The 19734-nt window shown below is 55.7% G+C and overlaps 1 protein-coding gene across 1 annotated transcript; it reads left to right on the plus strand.

Moving 5' to 3' along the window:
- The first annotated feature begins 249 nt into the window (after positions 1 to 249).
- Positions 250 to 18989, plus strand: PDIA4 (protein disulfide isomerase family A member 4). The gene is made up of 10 exons (XM_027101601.1): positions 250 to 651; positions 6394 to 6577; positions 7758 to 7963; positions 9703 to 9841; positions 10807 to 11012; positions 11137 to 11295; positions 14047 to 14198; positions 16140 to 16296; positions 16593 to 16826; positions 17770 to 18989. Exons 1-10 carry the CDS (start codon positions 564 to 566, stop codon positions 18183 to 18185), a joined length of 1941 nt encoding a protein of 646 aa, XP_026957402.1. The 5' UTR covers positions 250 to 563; the 3' UTR covers positions 18186 to 18989.
- Positions 18990 to 19734: the final 745 nt, after the last annotated feature.

Raw genomic sequence — 19734 nt, forward strand, 5'->3', positions numbered from 1 at the left:
CCCAGATCAGCAGCCTGGAGCCCCGCCCGCCTCGCATTTCCAAGGCCCCGCCTACCGCCCCACCGGCCAATTGCTCCCGAGGCGTAGCCCGACCCCGCCCCTCCGGCCCCTGCCCGCCGCTTTTGTTCTCCCCCGCTCCCTCTCTCAGCCTGTGCGCTCCAGGCAAACCGAGTGGCAGCCGCTGATTGGAGGCCGCGGCGCAGCCAATCAGAAGGGGGCACCTCACGGTAGCGCTCTGATCTTTAAACGCCGGAGCCGCGGGGCCTGCGGAGGAGGCCAGGGAGGAGGATCTGCGCTGAGGACTGTGCTGGGGACTGTGCTGGGGAGCTAGGACGCGCACTTTGGCGCTCGGACGCGCACTTCGACGCACGCGGCCCCCGCCCCAGGTCGGGCTGGGATTGGCCGGTCCGCGGCTTCCCCGCCCCCAGTCAATTGCCGGCTAGGTCTTCCGGGGGGGGGAGTTTCTTTCCTTACCTCTCGTTTCTTTTCGCGAGACCGGAGCCAGAGGTTTGGGATCGCCCAGTGGCCGTCGGCGCGAGGAGGCCGAGCTCCGCACCGCCGCGATGAGGCCCCGGGAAGCCTGGCTGCTCGTTCTGCTCTTAGCCCTGGCGCAGCTGCTGGTAGCGGCGAGCGCAGAGGGCCCGGATGAAGGTGAGCGGCGGCGGGCCGGGCCTGTGGGCGGGGTCGCCGCGCGGACCGCCGACGTGCTGCAGTTTGAGGGCGGTAGCGGGGGACAGCATCGCTTGGGAGATCCGGGAGAGGAGGGCGGCGAAGCGGCCGGGGCTGCCACTGAGGCTTGAACGCGGACAGGATGTAAAGTGCCTTCTTTGCATGCTGGCTCCTTCGCCGTGATTCTGCTCAGGTTTTCCTCGAGTCCAGGCTGACTTCCCGCTCCTGGGAACGGGAGCTTGGGAACTGGTTCAGCATTTGAGGCTAACACGTCCAGGGAGTGTGAAGGGAGAGGGGCCTCTGGTTTCAAAACAGATTTTAGAGAAGGGGCGAGGGCACGAAGCCCCAAGTGGGAGCTCTCGGGACAACCGTGGGCAGCAAGCATTTTTCGTCTCAAAACTGTGGTTTGTAGGTTTGGATATAAGTAACTCAAGGGTTCTGGTTTGAGGGAGAAAGGAATGGCTTGGTTTGCATCTTTTGGAAACCGGAGATAGCATTCCTTTTGCGAGCATTTATTCAGCACCTACTGTGTGTGCCGGTCACTGCGCTGGGTTGTGGGAGTTAAGGATGAGTGTGGCCCCTGCCCATAAAGCGCCCGCTCTGGGAGGAAGGTTCGCAGCTACTAGTCATCACTCCTGCATTTTTCTTTGAAGTCGGCTAGCTAAAAAATGGTGTAAGAGAACTTGGAAAATTAGAAAGTTTTAGTCAAGAAAAGAGTGCTAATTCCTAGAGAACAGGGCATCGCATTACTGGTCTTAAACTTCTTCCTCTCTGGCCTTTCTCTAGGTGACTAGAGTTTTTTCCTGTTGAGTTTGTTCCAATATAAATAAACCCCTTTTTCTAACGTTAGTGTGTAAAGGAACTGTGAACTTTATACTCTTTTTAAACAGCTTTAGTAACTTTTATGCAAGTCAATGATTCAAGAGTCTTTACCCACATAGAAAGGGAGGTTAAAAACCAACGCTTGGTGAGAAGAACACCTACCTGCCAACAGGAACTAGAGAGTAGTGTCACCTACAAGTGTCTTAGGACCTTTATCCAAATCACCTGGTGCTTATTTAAATACAGAGTCCCAAAATACACCCAAGCGGACTGCAGCAGTGGGCCCTCGAATCTGCATGTTAAACATTTCATTGATTCATGGGCAAGGTAAACTTTGGGAGGTACCTTAAAGTTTGAGGACCAGTGGAGATGGAGGGTAGTTTTTGGAACGTAGCCAAAGAGCAAACTAGCTTTGTCTTGGTTCTGATCCAGTGATTCTATTTTGCGGGGATTCTTAAGAGGCCTGGAAGGGTGGCAAACATGGGTGGACACCAAGGGCTATTAGGAAGAGTGAATCTGTCATTTTAGTCACAGGTCGCTAATGCACTGGAGACCCTGGGAAGTAGCGGCCTCTGGGGTGAGCCCGGGAATCTCTGCAGTTGGGTAGGGTGGGGCTTCTAGTAGTTACCTTGACTCTTTCCCATCCCTGGATCTTCACGTTCAGCTTCTATCACAGATAACCCATCCCGTGGATTTATTTTAGGGCCACACTTGCCTCTACCCCAGATGGTCCCTGTCCTTAGGGGGTTTTCCCTAAGGAAAACCTTTTTTTTTTTTTTTTGCCTCACTGCTGGGCATGCAGGTTCTTAGTTATTTTATTACTTATTTATTTGGCTGCACCGGGTCTTAGTTGCAGCATGCAGGATCTTCGTTGTGGCCTGTGAGCTCTTGTAGTTGCGGCATGTGGACTCTTAGTTGCGGCATGCGGGATGGAGCCCGGGGCCCCCTGCATTGGGAGTGCAGAGTCTTAACCGCTGGACCACCAGGGAAGTCCCTTGCTTGCTTTCATTTGGGATTGGTTTAGATTTTAAAGTAAGTGGAAATTCACTTGGGTACAGTGCTGGGGAACTGTCCAGTTGCCCCTCTCTTTTCCTTTCTGGGAAGTAATTATCAAACGAGTCCGTGTAAAACTTGGGGCATCCTGGGAAGAAAATCCTATGTGTCACCATGGCATAGCAGCTGAGCGGTCAGGACCCTCCACTCAGTAGCCTTGTGCCTTTGGGCAGGTGACTAAAGCTCTCTGTTTCTTCCTCTGTAAAGTGCATGTAATGTGTTTCCCTCGGGGGATGAGAGAGTGTGCTTAAGTGCCCAGCACGGTGCCTGGCGCATAAAACATATCAGTTAAATGATGTTATATCTGATAACAAATTTCTCTTTTTCTATTCAGTATTGACCTAATGGTAAGATTTACCCAACTTTTATGGGCACCTCCCTGGTGGGGACTGGAAGACCGGCCAGCTGAGGAGGCAGATGAGGACATGCTGTAAGGAGCGGCTGGTGTCCAGCCTGGGCAGGATCCAGTGTTGTCAGATGTACTGGTGGGAGTGGGCAGGGGTTGCAGTGACCTGGTTAGAGGAGGGGCCTACATTTCAGGAGTGGCCTTACTGGGTGGGCTAAGCAGGCTGTGGAGATGATGCAAGAGGCTTCACTGACTACACGCAGGGGAGGATGGCACCCTTCCAGAAGGTGCTGGAAGGCTTTGGATATATTTCTATCCTAGAATGTCCAACTTTAAAAGTGAAGCCCAGTGAAGAGTGGTCTCCCCATTAAACTGAGATATTTTCCTTGTCCGGATGTGTGGGGTTTTAGTCCATGGGAATATAGAGCCAGCACCTTCTCCAGTTGCAGAGGAGTCAACCCTGGGGATTGTCTGCAACTTGGGGAGGAATGGAAAGGGGGGGCCACGCCTTAATGCTATTAAGGATCCTTAATTATGTAGGGAATGTTCTGCCATTTTGTTTATCCTTAAAAATATAAACTCAAAGTCAATTTTTTAAAAAGTGTCAAGAAATGAATTCACTGTTTGGAGCTCTGTCCCAGGATAACTCATGGACCCCCATTTAATCGTGAGAGCCCCATTACCAATAGTGCTCTCAGACCACTTCGGGCTGGGTGTAGGTAGGAAAGCATCTTTGCTTTTCCATTTTGTAAAATTCACCTTATCCCTGTGCATTGAGCAGATAGCCGAGTCCCTCTTCCTCCCTGAGCTGTGTTTCCTAGCTTGAAGAGGGGATTAAGTTCTCCCGAGCCTTCTTTCCACCCTTCCTCCAGTCTTTCCGTCTGCCCGCAAGTAAACTTGATTCTCGGACTGAGCTGAGCAGCCAGGCAGTGAGAGTGGAGATGCACTGCCTGGGGCATCTACCTAACTGCCCACAGCAGGCCTTCCGGGCCGTGGGAGCACCCAGATCTGGGGCAAGGCGTGTGGTGCTTCCTAGGTCCGCGACAGGAGCAGAGAACCTGCATGACATCCCCACATTAAGCCCCCGGGTTTGCAGCCCCGATGTGGGTCATTTTGGGTGGGACTTTCAGGTGAGGGGCGGTCAGACTAGCCTTTTGAAAGCCACTGTGACAAGGTTCTGCAGGCCGACATGGGTCAGCTAGTACTTATCCTGCAAGTTTGTTGTAGGCAGTGTTCCTGTACCGGGAGCCCCTAGCCAGCTGGCGTAAACCCGGAGGTTCTCAAGCGTTACGTCCTAGGATTCCCGAGGACCTGGGTGTATCGTGTTGGCTGCCAGTCACCAGTGGAAGGGGATTCAGTATGACGTGAGTGTAAAGAAACGAGCTGAGGCCACAGCCCTGAGAGGTGGCGTTGGGGTTGAGCCCAGGTTGTCTTCCTCTGGGTCCTGCCCCCTCCACGTCCAGGGAGCCTGGTTCTCATTGCTCTCCCCAAGCCTCCTGCTGACAGTGCTGGGGGCCTGGGGCTTCTGCAGGCCTGACCACCCTGCAGGGTCCCTGATGAGGAGCAGGGAAGTGGCGAGGTGGCTGGGGAGCTCGGGGAGGGCGGGAGGAAGACTGCAGGCAGGGCTGGTAACCTGCCCCAAGAAACATGGGAGTCTGCTGGGTATGTACTTCTCAAATTGGTGGGTGTTCTTTTTGGATTTTAGAGCTGTTTCTCCTGCCCGCGCAATGGAGGAACTTCTGCCTTAAGTTGGGGGTCGGGGGTGTGAAAGGAAAAAGCAGAGGGTGTTTGAAGGGACAATGTGGAGGAAAGTGGGGCTCAGCGGGGTGGGGTGGGTTTTTGGTTTACTTTTGACAATTAGTGTGCAGATTGGTAGATTTTAATGATACCGAGCAAAGCTGCCACCCTGCCCAGACCAGTTCCTGGCTTTTCTGAGCACCTGCAGAGCCAGCACTGGATCAGTTCAGGGGCGGCTAAGATTGGTCAAGTCCCAGGGGTTCCCGGATCCCGAGGGCAGGTTTTCGAGCCCTGACCTCAGTCCCGCTGTCGGTGTTGGTTTCTCTCCTGGGAAGCATCTCCAAAAATAAATAATTGGCTCTGAAACATTCTGCCTTTGGAGTTGATGAAATCGTGCTGGCTGCAGTTCTGTTTGCTGGCGTGGTAGCAGCTGGGGAACCTGGGTAACGAGAACTGCCGTTCAGGATTTCTGGTACCTGTAGTTCAGCAACAAATTCAGTTGAACCTTGATAATAAGATGTGCTCATATGCTTGCGTTCTGGAAAGAGTACTTTGCTTCCAGGCAGGGCGTCCTACAAAGGTACGAACAGGAAACAAGTGCTGGTTCTCAGCTTTTCATTCTGGAGGATGGAATCCTAATCCATTTCTGAAAGGGGTGGCATTTTTACCTCATACACATAAAAAACAGCCCCACGGGTGTTACAGTCCTTCAGCAAAGGTTGGAATGTGAAGGGAGGAGTGTGGGGCATCATATTTTACTTACGAAGTCAGCCCGAGTAACCTTCGGGGTGGAAAAGTTGAGACCAGTACTTGTTTCCTGTTTGTACTGATCTGGGGACCAGGCAGTCAGTCATTCATTGGGCAGGGGTCGGGGGGGATTAGATGCAGTCCTTCCTGCCTGTGGAAGCAGAGAGGGTGAGGAAGAGGAATACGTGTGTGAAAGTTAGCCTGGCCCTTGAGCACAGACGTGGGGGGCCCACGAAGTGAGGAGCCTGAGGCGCACAGCGTGCATATGGGTCAGGAGGCTTGCGCGGGGCGGCCCGAGGGGTGCATCAGGTCTGTGCCTGGGGAGCAGGATGGCGGGTTCTCTGTACCTGGGCTGGAGGCCTGCAGAGCAGGGCCAGGGAGGGAGTGCTCTGTCTGGAGAGGGGGCTGGTTCTGCCCTCCGAGTCCTGCTGCAGTTTTTAGACTTTAAATTCTAGACCTGTAGTCAGTTTTCAGCCATCTTTTAGGCATGACCTCCCTTTAAGTGAAATCTTAAGTGGCCACCCGATATGCAAATTCCTGGGGTTGGGGAGGCCCCCAGGGACCACGCAGGACTCGTGACCATTTTGAGGGTTTTGGGTTCTAGGGAGATTTTTTTTTTTCTTTTTAAGTAAAGTTACGTATTTATTTATTTTTGGCTGCGTTGGGTCTTCGTTGCTGCGCGTGGGCTTTCCTCTAGTTGTGGCGAGTGGGGGCTCCTCTTTGTTGCGGTGCGCAAGCTTCTCATTGCAGTGGCTTCTCTTGTTGCGGAGCACGGGCTCTAGGCACGCGGTCTTCAGTAGTTGCGGCACGCAGGCTCTAGAGCGCAGGCTCAGTAGTTGGGCGCACGGGCTTAGTTGCTCCGCGGCCTGTGGGATCTTTCCGGACCAGGGCTCAAACCCGTGTCCCTTGCAGTGGCAGGCGGATTCTTAACCACTTTGCCACCAGGGAAGTCCCTCTAGGAAGATTTTTAAGGAGGAGGGTCACCATTTTCCTAACCAGTCTGGGTATTTTCTGCACAGATTCTTCTAAGAAAGAGGATGCCATTGAGGAGGAAGACGAGGAGGAGGAAGATGACGAGGACAAGGACGACGGTGATGACTTGGAAGTTAAGGAAGAAAATGGTGTCTCAGTCCTAAATGACGCGAACTTTGATAACTTTGTGGCTGACAAAGACACGGTGCTGCTGGAGTTCTACGCTCCATGGTGAGGACCCACGCTCCGCCCCCCTCAGCCAGATGGACCAGGCTGGACCCCTCAGAGTCATCCGGACCCCGCAGGGTGGGAGTGTCCGGGTGCAGGAACCCAGACTCCTGGTTCGGGAGCGCCAGGGGCTCAGCATTCTGCCAATTTGCATTGAGCGTCTGACGAGCCAGCCCTCGCAGACCGCGGGCCCCGCTCGTTTCAGATCCAGTGCTTAAAAATGTGAACACGTCCTCTGCTAGTTACAGCTGGGGGCGGCTAACGAGCTGTGATGACACAGAGACCTGCGTGGGTGACAGGCGCATCCCTCGTTACAGATTCCGCCCTCCACCCCCTCCTCCTGCCTGGAGTCTGGTGACTGCCCAGTGCAGCCCCTGGGGCCTCCCATAGGAAAGGTGCATGGGCCCTGGGGGAGCAGCCCCTCTTTTCCCATCTTTCACCCTCACGGGGCAGCCAGTCATGACTCTTGGGCTCCTTCCCCCCACCTCTCTTCTGCTGTTTTTTCCATCTCATAATCCCGTCTTCTTTTTCCCCTTTCTCCTGCCCTCCTTGGTTCACTTCGGAGACAAAATAGTCAAGATATTCTTACGTTGTTTGTCTAGCACAGTGTGAGATGCTTTGTAAAAGTATCTAAACAGACCTTAGGACAGGCCTCTGAGGTTACATTGTTCCTGGTTTATAGACCAGCCGTTCTCAAACATTTTGTTCTCTCAGGACCCCTTAACACTTAATAATTGAGGACCTCAAATAGCTTGTTATGTGGGTCATGTTTATCAGTAGTTACCGTATCGGGAATTAAAACTGAGAAATAGAAAAGGCCATCTTTAAATAACAGTAGCGCTCTTACATGTTCACGTCAGAATGCTGACATCATCGTCGATCACGTAGCCTCTGGAAAACCCTGCTGTATGCTTCTGAGAGGAGTGGAAAAGACGGCATCTTTCAGGAAGAGTTTTCTCCTCACACTGGGGTGTAGAGATGTTGAAAGCATGTTCCCTCAGCAGAGCTGAGTTTCGAACCTGGATCTGTTTGACTTTCAGCTGCCTTGGCCTCCCCTGTTTTGTGTTTCTTGTCAACTGCAAACATTTCTGGTCCCAGTGTCCCCGTTTGTGTGCGTGTTGCTGGATTTAAGTCTCCATGGATACAGTTAACCTGCTTCTTCTTCCCGAAATCTAATTCTCAGGTGCGGGCATTGCAAGCAGTTTGCTCCAGAATATGAAAAAATCGCCACTACCTTGAGGGAGAATGACCCTCCCATTGCTGTCGCCAAGATCGACGCGACCTCGGAATCGGCGCTGGCCAGCAGGTTTGACGTGAGTGGCTATCCCACCATCAAGATCCTTAAGAAGGGGCAGGCTGTCGACTACGAGGGCTCCAGGACCCAGGAAGGTGAGCGGCTTCTGAGCTGCTGGTGGAAGTCGGGGACAGGGCTCCCTCCCCCTGGAAGGGAAAGTGGAGGGGGTGATGGGAGGGGAATTTGGATATTAGAAAGGAAGCCGAGCTGAGTGGACGGGGAGTGATCCCTGATGGAATGTTCGCGGAAACTTGGATCAATGTAAACTTGTCCTTGCATGGGAGGGGGTATCTTCTTCCATTGGCGACCATGAAACTCAAGGTCTGGAGCTGGTGTGTTACAGGTCATGGGTCTTGGTAGTGCGCTGCAGCGGTGCTTCTGAATGTCTAGCTTGTATCCGACTCACGGGGGGGGGGGGGGGGGGGGGTTGAGGGGGCTCGTTTAGACAGACTGTCGAGCCCCAGCCCAGAGCTTCTGATTCACTAAGTTTCAGGTCTGGCCCAATAACCTGCGTTTCTTGCGAGCTCTAAGGGCTTGCCGAACGTGCAGGTCCAGAGCCCCACATTGGAGCCACTGGCGTGCGGAGCCAGACAGTGTTTCTAAAACCAGGCCCGATGGGTCCCTGCCTGGCTCACATCAGACACTAAATAAGTTTCATTAAATGAATGAGAAAATAACATTGTGGTAGCCTTTAGCGTATCTCTTAGTCACTTAAGAAAAAAGATTGCTTTGTGCTGCATTTTCCATTCCCAGTATAGCGTAGTAGAAATAGCACTGAATAGGTTTGGGGTCCTCATTGCCATCACGTAGCCCTGTGTCCCCCACAAGGGCCTCCCTTGCTGGGCCTTGGGCTCCTCATAGCGGAGTGTGAGGCCACGTGGACTTGATCTCAAGGTTCCCTTTGAACTGGTGCGAGAGTCTGTCCTGTGACAGACTTGCATATTTGGAGGTCTGCGCTTGACACCTGCCAGCTAGGGACGTGGCCCAGTTGGGAATCTTGAGAGCAGAGTTTGCCTAAGTGGCCTCCCCAGGCACCAGCCCTCCCAGTGCGTGTTAATGATGGGGCTCGCCTGCGTTGATGGCCCCAGGGCCTCGGCTCTGCCTACACCGGCAGGTGCTGCTGTGCGCGCTCCAGTCTGAAAGCTCGTGCTTTGCGGCAGTGGGTCTCAGACCTGGCTCCTTGGTAGATTCTATGGCAAAAAAGGAGAGAAAAAGTTTGCAGCCACTGCTCCTAAGAACCCCTTGGAAAGTGCTTTGCAAGAATATATTCAGTGTCCCAGGCCTGGCGTTGAATCCATCTCCGGGGAAGCAGGCCACAGAAGGGCCGTTCGCAGTCTGCAGCCTGAGCGGCGTGGGAGCTGCTGCTTCTCTTTTCATTTTTCTCCAGTTTGGTTACGTTTTATGATGCGTGTAACATGCCAGTGCTAGATGTGCGTGTCTAAATACATATGTATTTGTACGAGTTAAGAGGATGACCCCAAAACTATTAATAGGCATGTGTGGTCAAACACTGGGAGATGACCTCTCGGGGTTCAAGTGCAGTTAGAACCCTGGCGTGTTAGGAACGGAAGTCTCATTCGTCGGGTTGGGCTTGGACTGTCTCGAGCAGTCCGCAGCGGGTGCGTGTGGCAGTGGACCCATGACGGACAGCTGCTGGAAACAGTGGGCCTCTGGCTCTTAACTGTGCGGAGTGGCCCTGGCTGTAGATGTGATTGGATTTCAGGAAATCACATGGGTCCTGTTCTGTGGCCCCGCTCTCTCTCTTCGCCCCTCACCACCTGCCACCCCTGGAGCGGGCGCCTGCATGTGCTCAGTCTTGTGTTGTTTCTTCCAGAAATTGTGGCCAAGGTCAAAGAGATCTCCCAGCCCGACTGGACACCTCCACCAGAAGTCACACTCGTGTTGACCAAAGATAACTTCGATGAGGTGGTGAATGACTCAGGCATCATTCTGGTGGAGTTTTATGCCCCGTGGTAAGATGGTGTCTATCACCTGTTATCGGATACTGGTCAGGCCCGTCCTGTGTTCGGTACAGGCACGGGCCGGGGGTGGCAGAGACAGACCCCCGCACGTGAGGCAGGGCTAGCCGAAGAGCAGGCGGGTGCAAAGTCCCCGCCGTGCACAAGTGGGCAGAGTGGGGCGCTGCGTGTTCCGAGAGAGGCGGTTTCACAGAGTCTTTCCTGGGGGGTAGGATGAGGCTAAAATATAGGCCTGAAGCGTGGAGCCTGCAGGGAGAGTAAGCCACGTGGGCCACATAGGGGGGCCACCCAACGATCTGGGGCCCCTCGGAGCTGGAGGACACGGCCGTGCGCCAGGCAGTGCCCGCTTCCCCCCCGGGCCTTGCTGCCTCCCTCCTGAGATGTTTGGGCCTTGGTTTTCTCTGTCTTCGTCTGCTCCCGACTGTTCTGGAGTGGATCTTGGAAGTTGACCCTGACTCTTGCTTTGCACTCAAGACGTGTTCCCTTCTTGTGCCGGAGCCCCAGGGCCCCTAGAGCTTCCTGCCTTTTGTCCCTTCCCCTCACCGCCCCCTTCGCAGGCTTGCGTCCACTTCCTGCCCATCCCTTGTGTCCCAGCTCACCGTAACGTCCTGTGTGAAGTCACCACTGACTGGTATCCTTACCTGTCCCAGCTGTCCCACCAAGAAAATTGTCTTGGCCTTTCCCACGTCTTACCCCATGTCACGGTTATGCCCCTGTCCACCCATGTCTCGGGTGTGTGTGTGTTGTGTGCGTCCCCCCACCCCCATGAAGGAGGAGGCCACATCCTGCTGGCCCCTGGGGCAGGCCCGGGCCCTGCCCTCACCCGGGGGCATCCCGAGGTTGGCTGGATCTCTCCAGTCGCCTGCCCGGGAGCGCAGGCTGGGTTTCTGCGCTTCACTTACCTGGCAGGTGGCATCCACACCAGAACAGGCCCCTGACAGAACTGCTTCCTCTCGCAGGTGTGGACACTGCAAGAAACTGGCCCCCGAGTATGAGAAGGCCGCCAAGGAGCTGAGCAAGCGCTCTCCCCCAATCCCCCTGGCGAAGGTCGACGCCACCGCAGAGACAGACCTGGCCAAGAGGTTCGACGTCTCCGGCTATCCCACCCTGAAAATCTTCCGCAAGGGAAAGCCCTTTGATTACAACGGCCCACGGGAAAAATACGGTACTGCCACCTCCTCTGGCCTCAGTGGGGAGGGAAGCTCCTGGTGCGTGTGGGCGCCGGCAGAGCTGTGGGGACAGCGCCCTACAGCCCCAAGCGGCCCCTCAGGCGTGTGCTCTGCTCCCAGGGATCGTCGACTACATGATCGAGCAGTCCGGGCCACCCTCCAAGCAGATCCTGGCCCTGAAGCAGGTCCAGGAGTTCCTGAAGGATGGAGACGATGTCATCATCGTTGGGGTCTTTAAGGCGGAGAGCGACCCAGCCTACCAGCGGTACCAGGACGCTGGTAAGGAGTGGCCCTCTGGGCATGGCAGAGTGCCCAGGCCCGGGCCCTCTGAGGTTGCTGGGGAGTCTGCTGCTTCTGTATAAAACTCCTGGGCATCGACTTAGGGGATGGCTTGATGGGAGAATTGAGATTGCATATGTGGGAACAGGCTTTCCTTTCTCGGCTTGGGGCTTGGTTCTCTGTTGCTTTCATTGCACGTGGGTGATACGATCTCTTACCAAATAGATGAGAGGGCTGCACAGTCCCCCTCCTGGCCTCTGAGAGGAGGGGAGGGGCACAGTCAAGTTCATCCAAGGTCATTGTCTACCTCCCGCCCCTTCCAGGGGCCCCTTCCCAGATCCAGTCCCTCTGCCAGGGGTAGGGTCTTGACCGGAAAGTGAGGGTTTCTGCATCAGACCTGGGTTCGAGTCCTGGCTCTGCCAGTGTTCGAATACTGTGACCACAGTCAGTGACTTGATCAGCTCGGAGATCTCACGTCCAACACGGTGACCTGTCCTACTTGGAAGGTTGTTACATTAGTTGAGATAAATTGGAGGAAGTGCTTAGCAAAGTGCCTGGGGATGCTGACTGCACACTGAATGCTGGTCTTGCCGGTCCGGGAGGCAAAGTTTATCACCAGCAGCTGTCAGTGGTGTCCCGTGGGGGCTGGCATCCTCGCTCCCCGGACGGTCCCTAGGCCATGAACAAAAGATGGCTTTTCAGGGTCGGTCAGGATCCTCTTGGTCCTCATCAGCTCCTGAGTGCCCTCCACCCCTCACCCCACGTCACACACACCAAAACAGTTTGCTTTTCTACTTCGAAGGAGCAATTATGATCTGCTTGCCACTTAGTGCTAATTTCTGCTGCGCAGTCACGGTTGTGCGTTTGTCAAATGCAGATTAACGTTGTAAAACATACAGTAGAGCTAAACTCTGTGCTTCCTCGGTCTTCACTGATTCAGTCAGTAACCTTGTCACCCAGTTGTGCTAGAAACTTGCAGAGGGATCCCCTAGCCCACCCAGGGCCACAGGCAGCCACGGAGTCCCCAAACCTACACATTTATGTGCATGCAGATCCCTGGGGATCTTGGCAAAATGTGGGTTCTGGGGCTTCCCTGGTGGCGCAGTGGTTGAGAGTCCGCCTGCCGATGCAGGGGACACGGGTTCGTGCCCCGGTCCGGGAGGATCCCACGTGCCGCGGAGTGACTGGGGCTATGAGCCATGGCCGCTGAGCCTGCACGTCCGGAGCCTGTGCTCTGCAACGGGAGAGGCCACAGCAGTGAAAGGCCCGCGTACCGCAAAAAAAAAAAAAAAAAAAAAAAAATGTGGGTTCTGGTGCTATACCTCTGGGTGGGCCCAGTGCTGCCCGTCCAGCTGCCTCACTTCCAGCCTGACATACGTGTGACCCCACGTGGCCGGTCAGGTTAGGCTCGGGCAGGGGTGACAGTCACTGGGCCTGGGGTGTAGACTGTGGGGAAGGAGCCAGAGACAGTCCTGGAGATGCAGCGTGGACGACAGGGAAGCTGATGGGGCAGGAGCAGAGGGGAGGCTGGCGGGAGGAAGGGGTCTGTGAACGTGGAGGGCGGGCAGGAAGTTCTTGTCGATTCTGTCTCTGCACCCAGGGCCACCTGATAACAAATACCTGGGGCGCCTGGCGGCTTAGAACGGGGGTGCCTTCTGGGTGGGCCACCTTGTTTCATTCTTCCAGTGGTCTGAGAGGTGCCCTGTCCTGTTTCTACAGAGGAGGGACTGGGGCTCGGGGAGGTGAGTCACCGGCAGGCCTGAAGTCACACAGTCGGCAGGTCGAAAATTACGATTTCAGTCGAAGTCTGTCTCAGCTTCCAGAAGCTGTGAGCTTGTCCAGGTCGCCCCTGCCTCCTGCAAGACACGTACTGTGCCCTCAGCCACCTGTCCCTATATATAGCCAGTCGGAGGCTGCCCTCGGGTGGGGCGACGCCTCACCCGGTGCTGGGACCACACTCCGCTCAGGGTGCGTGTGGATGCCTCAGCGAGGACAGAGCAGAGGGACTGAGGTGATTCCCCTGGGGGGGTCCGGGGCAGGGGTTGACAGGCCGGCCCACGGGCCAAATCCGGTCCTCATCTGTTTTTGTAAGTTCCCTTAGAACACAGCACACCGGACGGTTTGCACACTGATCAGCACGGAGCTGGGTCGTCATGACCGTGGGGTCCACAAAGCCAAGATAGTTCCTGTCTGGTCCTTTCCATAAAAGATTGCCAGCCCCTGTCCTAGAGTATCCTCAGTCAGTGGGGGTGCATTGGGGAGTTTCCCGAGATTTAAAGTATGTACAGCAAAAGAACCGCAGCCCACAGACAGGCCACCCAACAACTCGGGGAGGAGCAGTCAAAGCCCTGCAAAGGGTGCTGGGTGTGAAAACTCCCTGTGGGGATGGAGGGCTCTTGTGACGGACGCAGCAGGATTTGGGCTGTCTGTCCAGGGTTATGTGCTTCTCAGCATCAGAGGCCACAGACGACTGTAGCGCCTGACAAATTAGCTCTGAGTTTTTCTGTGAAGATTGTTTATTTTTAAAATAAATTCCAAGATATATAGATTTTAAGGGATTACATCTATACCAGGTTGTAAACTCCAGACTCCTTTCAAGTGTTTCAGCTCTGGATATAGTCCACACGGCGTTCGTGGTTAAGAACACTATTTTCTGGGCGTTTGCTTTGACTGATGGTGGGTAGTGAGTTGAATCTAGATCATTTAAGCAATTTAGTAAATCGTGTATTTGTTGTTCTGTTAATTTTTCAGCTAACCACCTGAGAGAGGATTACAAATTCCACCACACTTTCCACACTGAAATAGCCAAGTTCTTGAAAGTCTCCCCGGGGAAGTTGGTCATCATGCAGCCTGAGAAATTCCAGTCCAAATATGAGCCCAAGAGCCACGTGATGGACATCCAGGTGGGGGAGGGATGCCAGCCCCGGGGCATCCCATCGGCATGGTCTCTTGGTCAGGGTTCGCGGGAGGGACGGCGGTCGGGGGTTGGGGTCACACATACCTCGAGGGTCGTGGGGCCTTGGCCCCTGGCAGAGCTCCACCTGCTTTTGCCAGAAGGGTTCCCCGGGTCTTTATAGCTCCTGGCAGGCCAGCAGCGGCCTGCGTGGCTGGTGTGGCTCCTGGCCAGGACGTGCTGGCTGCTGGGTCTGAGCCAAGCCTCACTTGCCGCCAGGTGGCTTGGGCGCTGAGGCCTACGAAGCGATGACGGGCCTCTCTGTTCACTGGGTGAAGCTGTGGGACGTGGCATGTGGACTTGGCCTTTCTTTCCTCTATGTCCCCCCACTCTCGGTCTTCCTAAGGGGGTGACACACTCATCTCTAGAGGGGCGGAGGGAGCTCCCAGCCCAGGGTGAGCCTGGGTCCAGCTCGGTGTTCCGAGTGCTTCACAGGGGCTCCGCACTCCACTGAACAGATCTTCAGGTTTGGAAAAAACCTTACGCCTTGAATCCAAATATTTTATTTGATAGAACGATGCAGAGAAGTGAGCCAACAGGCTGGAGGTCCTACAACCAGTTAGGAGCAGACTAAGGGGAGAATGCAGGTGTGCTCCGTCCCCAGCCAGGACATGTGGGGGTGGTCTCATCTCTCCCCCTGCCCTCCAGCTTCTCTTTTTAGCATCCAGAGATACTGGCTCTGGGTCCGCAGAGGGGCCCTGATTGTACAGTTCTGTATGGTGTGTGTGCTCCTGGGAAAGGGGGGCTGTCTGCAGCTTTCAATAGATTCTTGAAGGGGTCCTTGACCTGAAAAGGTTGAGATCCACAGTTGTTGTTGTTGCTCTTTTGGTATTATTTATATACCGTCTTGGTTGCAAAAATTATTTCAGGCTGCTTTGTAAAAAATGCACACAACAGATAAAATGCGACTTTTAAAAAATGGATTTAAAAATTAGGACAAAGGGAAGACAAGGGCAGGACAGGTAAGATGAAGCCAGGTGTAAAATCAGCACAGGCAGCACTGCCGTGAGGGGAGCCTGTTGGCTGCAGACGTAAGCGAGGAGGGCTCTGGCCTTGAGTTCAGATTCGGGCCCGCGGGTGCCAGGTACTCAGCGCGGGAGCACATTTGTCCTGGGTCCCTCGGCTTTGAGCTCACCTCCTGAGTGATGGTTGGTCCAGGGGCCGTCCTGATGAAAGACACCCCACAGCCCAGCTGCCCTCTGCCGCGTCCCTGCTGCCTCCTCCCACCTGGCCCGGCCTGCCATTTCTCAGCGCCACCTGGGGCCACCTCCTGACCATCCCTGCAGATGGGACATGGGCCCTAGGGGGAGAGAGCAGGGGTCATCCATCACTTCCTGCTGGGCAGGCAGCCGCACCTCGTTGGGCCTCGGTTTCCTCACCTGTAGAGCGAGGTGGCCGTGCCACCCTCACGTGCAGCTGTGTGGCCCCATGCTCTTCCTGAGAGACACTGCCCGCACCCCTGCCCCCGGCTTCAGTGTCGCGGCTAGTCAGGGGCAGGCTTTCTCCAGGCGGAGCTCGGAGCCCCAGCAGCGCTTCGCATCACGGCACCGTGTTCCTTGTCCGTGCAGTGTCCCAGAGAGGCTGCTGTGAGGATCAGACCAGGGGAAGGTGGGACCCTGTGCCCAGTGTAGCCCGTGTTAGCGCCGCTGTCATCTGGGAGCCGGGCCTTCCCCCAGCAGAACCTGATTGACCTGGACCGCAGGCCCCCACCCAGAGGGAAGGGCACGTGGCCTCTGCAGTTGCCCGAGAGGCTCACTTCGGGTTCCCTGGAGGAGGGGCCCCAGCATCACTGGCTGGACTTGAGTGAGGCCCCTGTGCCCGTCTCTTGGAGCAAATGGCTTTTCCCATCGACAGCAACAGACAGCTGCACCTCACCTGCCCCCTTTTGCAGGACTCCACGGAGAGCTCGGCCATCAAGGAGCACGTGTTGAGGCACACGCTGCCCCTTGTCGGCCACCGCAAGTCTTCCAACGAGGCCAAGCGCTACTCGCGGCGCCCCCTGGTGGTCGTGTACTACGGCGTGGACTTCAGCTTCGACTACCGCGTCGGTGAGGCCCGGGTTGGCGGCTGGGGTGTGTGGTTACTTACGGCTTCAGGGGCTTTTTCCTCCCGGGCTGTGTCCCTACCCCCTTCCCTCTCTGCTTGAGCACGAGGGGAGCTTCGAGTCGAGTTGGGCCCTCTTAGATTAGAGATGCGGGGGCAATCGGGCGAGGCCAGCTCCCAACCCCGACCCGCCTGCGGGCAGGGGCCCTGGGCTGTGGCCCGAGGCTGGTCCGGGGTCTGCGCCCGGCATCTGGAGCCTCAGCCGCTGCGGCCTGGCTCACAGCCCTCGGTGCCTTTTCAGCCACTCAGTTCTGGCGGAACAAGGTCCTGGAGGTGGCCAAGGACTTCCCCGAGTACACCTTTGCCGTGGCCGACGAGGACGACTTCGCCACGGAGGTGAAGGACCTGGGGCTGAGTGAGAGTGGGGAGGAGGTGAACGCGGCCATCCTGGACGAGGGCGGCCGCAGGTTCGCCATGGAGCCCGACGACTTCGATGCCGACGCCCTCCGCGCCTTTGTCAGCGCCTTCAAGAAAGGTGAGCCCCCCCATCCCATCCCCCCACCATCCTCCACCTCCGCGGCCCCACCGGCTGGTTGTCGGGGGCCTGGCCCAGGCTTCCTCCTGGACCTGAGGGATGGGAAGATGGGGATGGAGAATCCCTGTTCTTTTGCTTTCTCTCGCTCTTTTTTTTTTTTTTTTTTCATAATAGAATAAAAGGCAGGCGTCTTGGAAATTTCAAGAAGCCTTTTTTTTTTTGCGGTTGCGCGGGCCTCTCACTGTTGTGGCCCCTCCCGTTGCGGAGCACAGGCTCCGGACGCGCAGGCTCAGCAGCCATGGCTCACGGGCCTAGCCGCTCCGCGGCATGTGGGATCTTTCCGGACGGGGCACGAACCCGTGTCCCCTGCATCGGCAGGTAGACTCTCAACCACTGCGCCACCAGGGAAGCCCAAGAAGCCTTATTTTTAAAATATGTAAAGTACAACAGGCTTTTGGACTTAGACGTAAGTTTCATGTACGAGGAAAACTTGCTTTGGCATCAAGGCGAGCGTCTTTCTCACCTGGTTGCGCACATGGCCCCGGGTCCCCAGCGCTGGCGGCTGACGGGCAGACCTCCTTGTCCGTCGCTGCTCAGTCTACTCCCCACCGTGGCTTCCAGCCCGCGGCGCCCACCCTCCTAGTAACCCCTCTGCATCGGGAGCATCTCTTGTGACAGCCTCACTGAACAGGACCCACCATCTGCTAGGCGTTGTGGGGAACCACCTGCACCCTCTCTGGCCTTTGCAGGGACTGGGAAAGTAGAAGACGTGAGGAAACCAGAGAACTGGCGGTGGGCTTCTGGAGACGAGGCCCTGGCTGGCCCTGGCAGCGTCTGACTTGCCATGTCCTGCACGTCAGGCCAGCCTCACTGCCTGGTCCAGTCAGAGCCGCCAGGGACTTTTCGGCTCTCACACTCCTCCTCTGCTTGCTTTCCTCGGCAGGAAAACTGAAGCCAGTTGTCAAATCCCAGCCGGTGCCCAAGAACAACAAGGGGCCGGTCAAGGTCGTGGTGGGGAAGACCTTCGACTCCATCGTGATGGACCCTAAGAAGGACGTCCTCATCGAGTTCTACGCGCCCTGGTGCGGGCACTGCAAGCAGCTGGAGCCCGTGTACACAGCCCTGGGCAAGAAGTACAAGGGACACAAGAATCTGGTCATCGCCAAGATGGACGCCACGGCCAACGATGTCACCAACGACCGCTACAAAGTCGAGGGCTTCCCCACCATCTACTTCTCCCCCAGCGGGGACAAAAAGAACCCAATTAAATTTGAGGACGGAAACAGAGATCTGGAGCATTTGAGCAAGTTTATAGAAGAACATGCCACAGAACTGAGCAGGGCCAGGGAAGAACTTTGAAGGCCTTGAGGGTCTGCTCAGGGCAAGCGCGGCAGGGACCAGACAGCGAAGCTTCCAGCACTCAGCATTGGAGCCTGAGCCAGCTGCGAGCCCAGTGGGCTTGCTCAAAGGCAGTCTGTCAAGGTGTTTTGGTTTGTCTTGTGTTTTAATTTTTTATACTTTGGTATTTCATCTTATGCTCTGATACTGAATAGATATGAATGACTCAGTAGATTAGTCCAGAATTTTACAGAGGATACATCTATTTTTACCATTATTTGGGGTTTGATTTTTTTTTTAACTTTTTCACCTTCTTTAATATATTTCTTCAAAGCAGACCGTTGAATCTCTTCTGTGTGAATGTTTTTCTCTGTTTTTAATTTAAAATTTAAGAAGCCTTTGCCAAATCACGTCGACTTTTCCTTTTTGTTTGATTGTCACCTGAGGAAAGCTTAGCTGAAGATGGGACCGTTGGTGTTTGGTTTTTTTTCTTTCTGTTGTGGCACAAAGTGAGAACTGTCGCCGAGCACCCTGCCGAGGACGTCATTCCAGCCCGACTGATCTGCCCCCCGGTCCAGGGAGAAACAGCATCTCTGCGGGCCTGGGCGTCACCGTGCCTTCTCCTCCCAAATCGAGGACCGCAGGCAGGAGCGTTTCCCAGGTGCTCCCAGACCCTGATCCGAGGCTCAGCCTCCGAGAGGCCGCCTGCCTCTTCAGAACCGCTGTGGCCAAGGAGAGATGAGCTAGGGCACAGGTGGAGACTTTAGGGTGATAGGACGATAGGGTAGGCTGTTGTGATGGAATAAAGAAAGGATTCAAAATGAACCTCCATCACCGTCCTAGAGAACATGGTCCCGCCCTGGAGCCTCAGCGTGCTGGAGATGGAGAGGCCCGGCCTGGAGGGGAGGCTCCCTGCCCGGCCTGCCTGAACATCCAGGGGTGGGGTGGCATCCCGACCCGGGTAGGGGCATCGATGGGCTCTGCTCTTGGTTGTTTGTGGGTGGGCAGTGGTGCAGTCTGTCGGGAGGGGGCAGGGGTGGAGGGCAAGGCCCTGAGCACTTCTGGAGGCTGGAGGGAGGGGACAGGACAGGACAGGACAGGACGGGAAGCTGGACCGGCCTGCAGGGTTCTGGGCGATTTGTGTGATGTGAGCTTCATTCTGGGAGTTCATTCACCGAGATGTGCCATCCCCGCTCACCTGTTCCTAATTTTGCTGAAACAGAAATCGTGAGCTGGGGGCGTCTCTTCGAGCAGTGGCTGGTGGGTTTGCTGCAGGGGTTGGGTGGGGCAAGAAGCAGCCCCAGGGGAAGGGACAGCCGTGGTGGGCCTTTCTAGATGATCTGCTTTCAAGTTGAGTCTGGCCAGGGTGGGCGGGGGTGTCTGGTAAGTCCTCAGAATCCCCAGTGTGGCAGGAAGTCCTCTGCACCCTCCTGGATGCCCTCTTCCCTCAGGAGGACAAGCAGGCCCCCTTCAGAGACTTTGTGCCAGAAGCTCACAGGAGTAAATGTGGGTGTGGGGCTTGAAGGCTTTTTTTTTTTCAACCGAGAGGCACACTCCTCCAGCACCGCCT

Source organism: Aethalodelphis obliquidens, unplaced genomic scaffold (assembly GCF_003676395.1).
Source record: "Aethalodelphis obliquidens isolate GAN/ISIS:26980383/991018 unplaced genomic scaffold, ASM367639v1 scaffold5, whole genome shotgun sequence".
Lineage (NCBI taxonomy): Eukaryota > Metazoa > Chordata > Mammalia > Artiodactyla > Delphinidae > Aethalodelphis > Aethalodelphis obliquidens.

Bases quoted from the DNA above. Each gene is read 5' to 3' on its own strand.
- PDIA4 (XM_027101601.1), top strand. From the start codon at position 564: ATGAGGCCCCGGGAAGCCTGGCTGCTCGTTCTGCTCTTAGCCCTGGCG. The intron at 6,578-7,757 runs GTGAGGACCCAC...TCTAATTCTCAG, and splicing joins CTGGAGTTCTACGCTCCATG to GTGCGGGCATTGCAAGCAGT. The intron at 11,296-14,046 runs GTAAGGAGTGGC...TTAATTTTTCAG, and splicing joins CCAGCGGTACCAGGACGCTG to CTAACCACCTGAGAGAGGAT.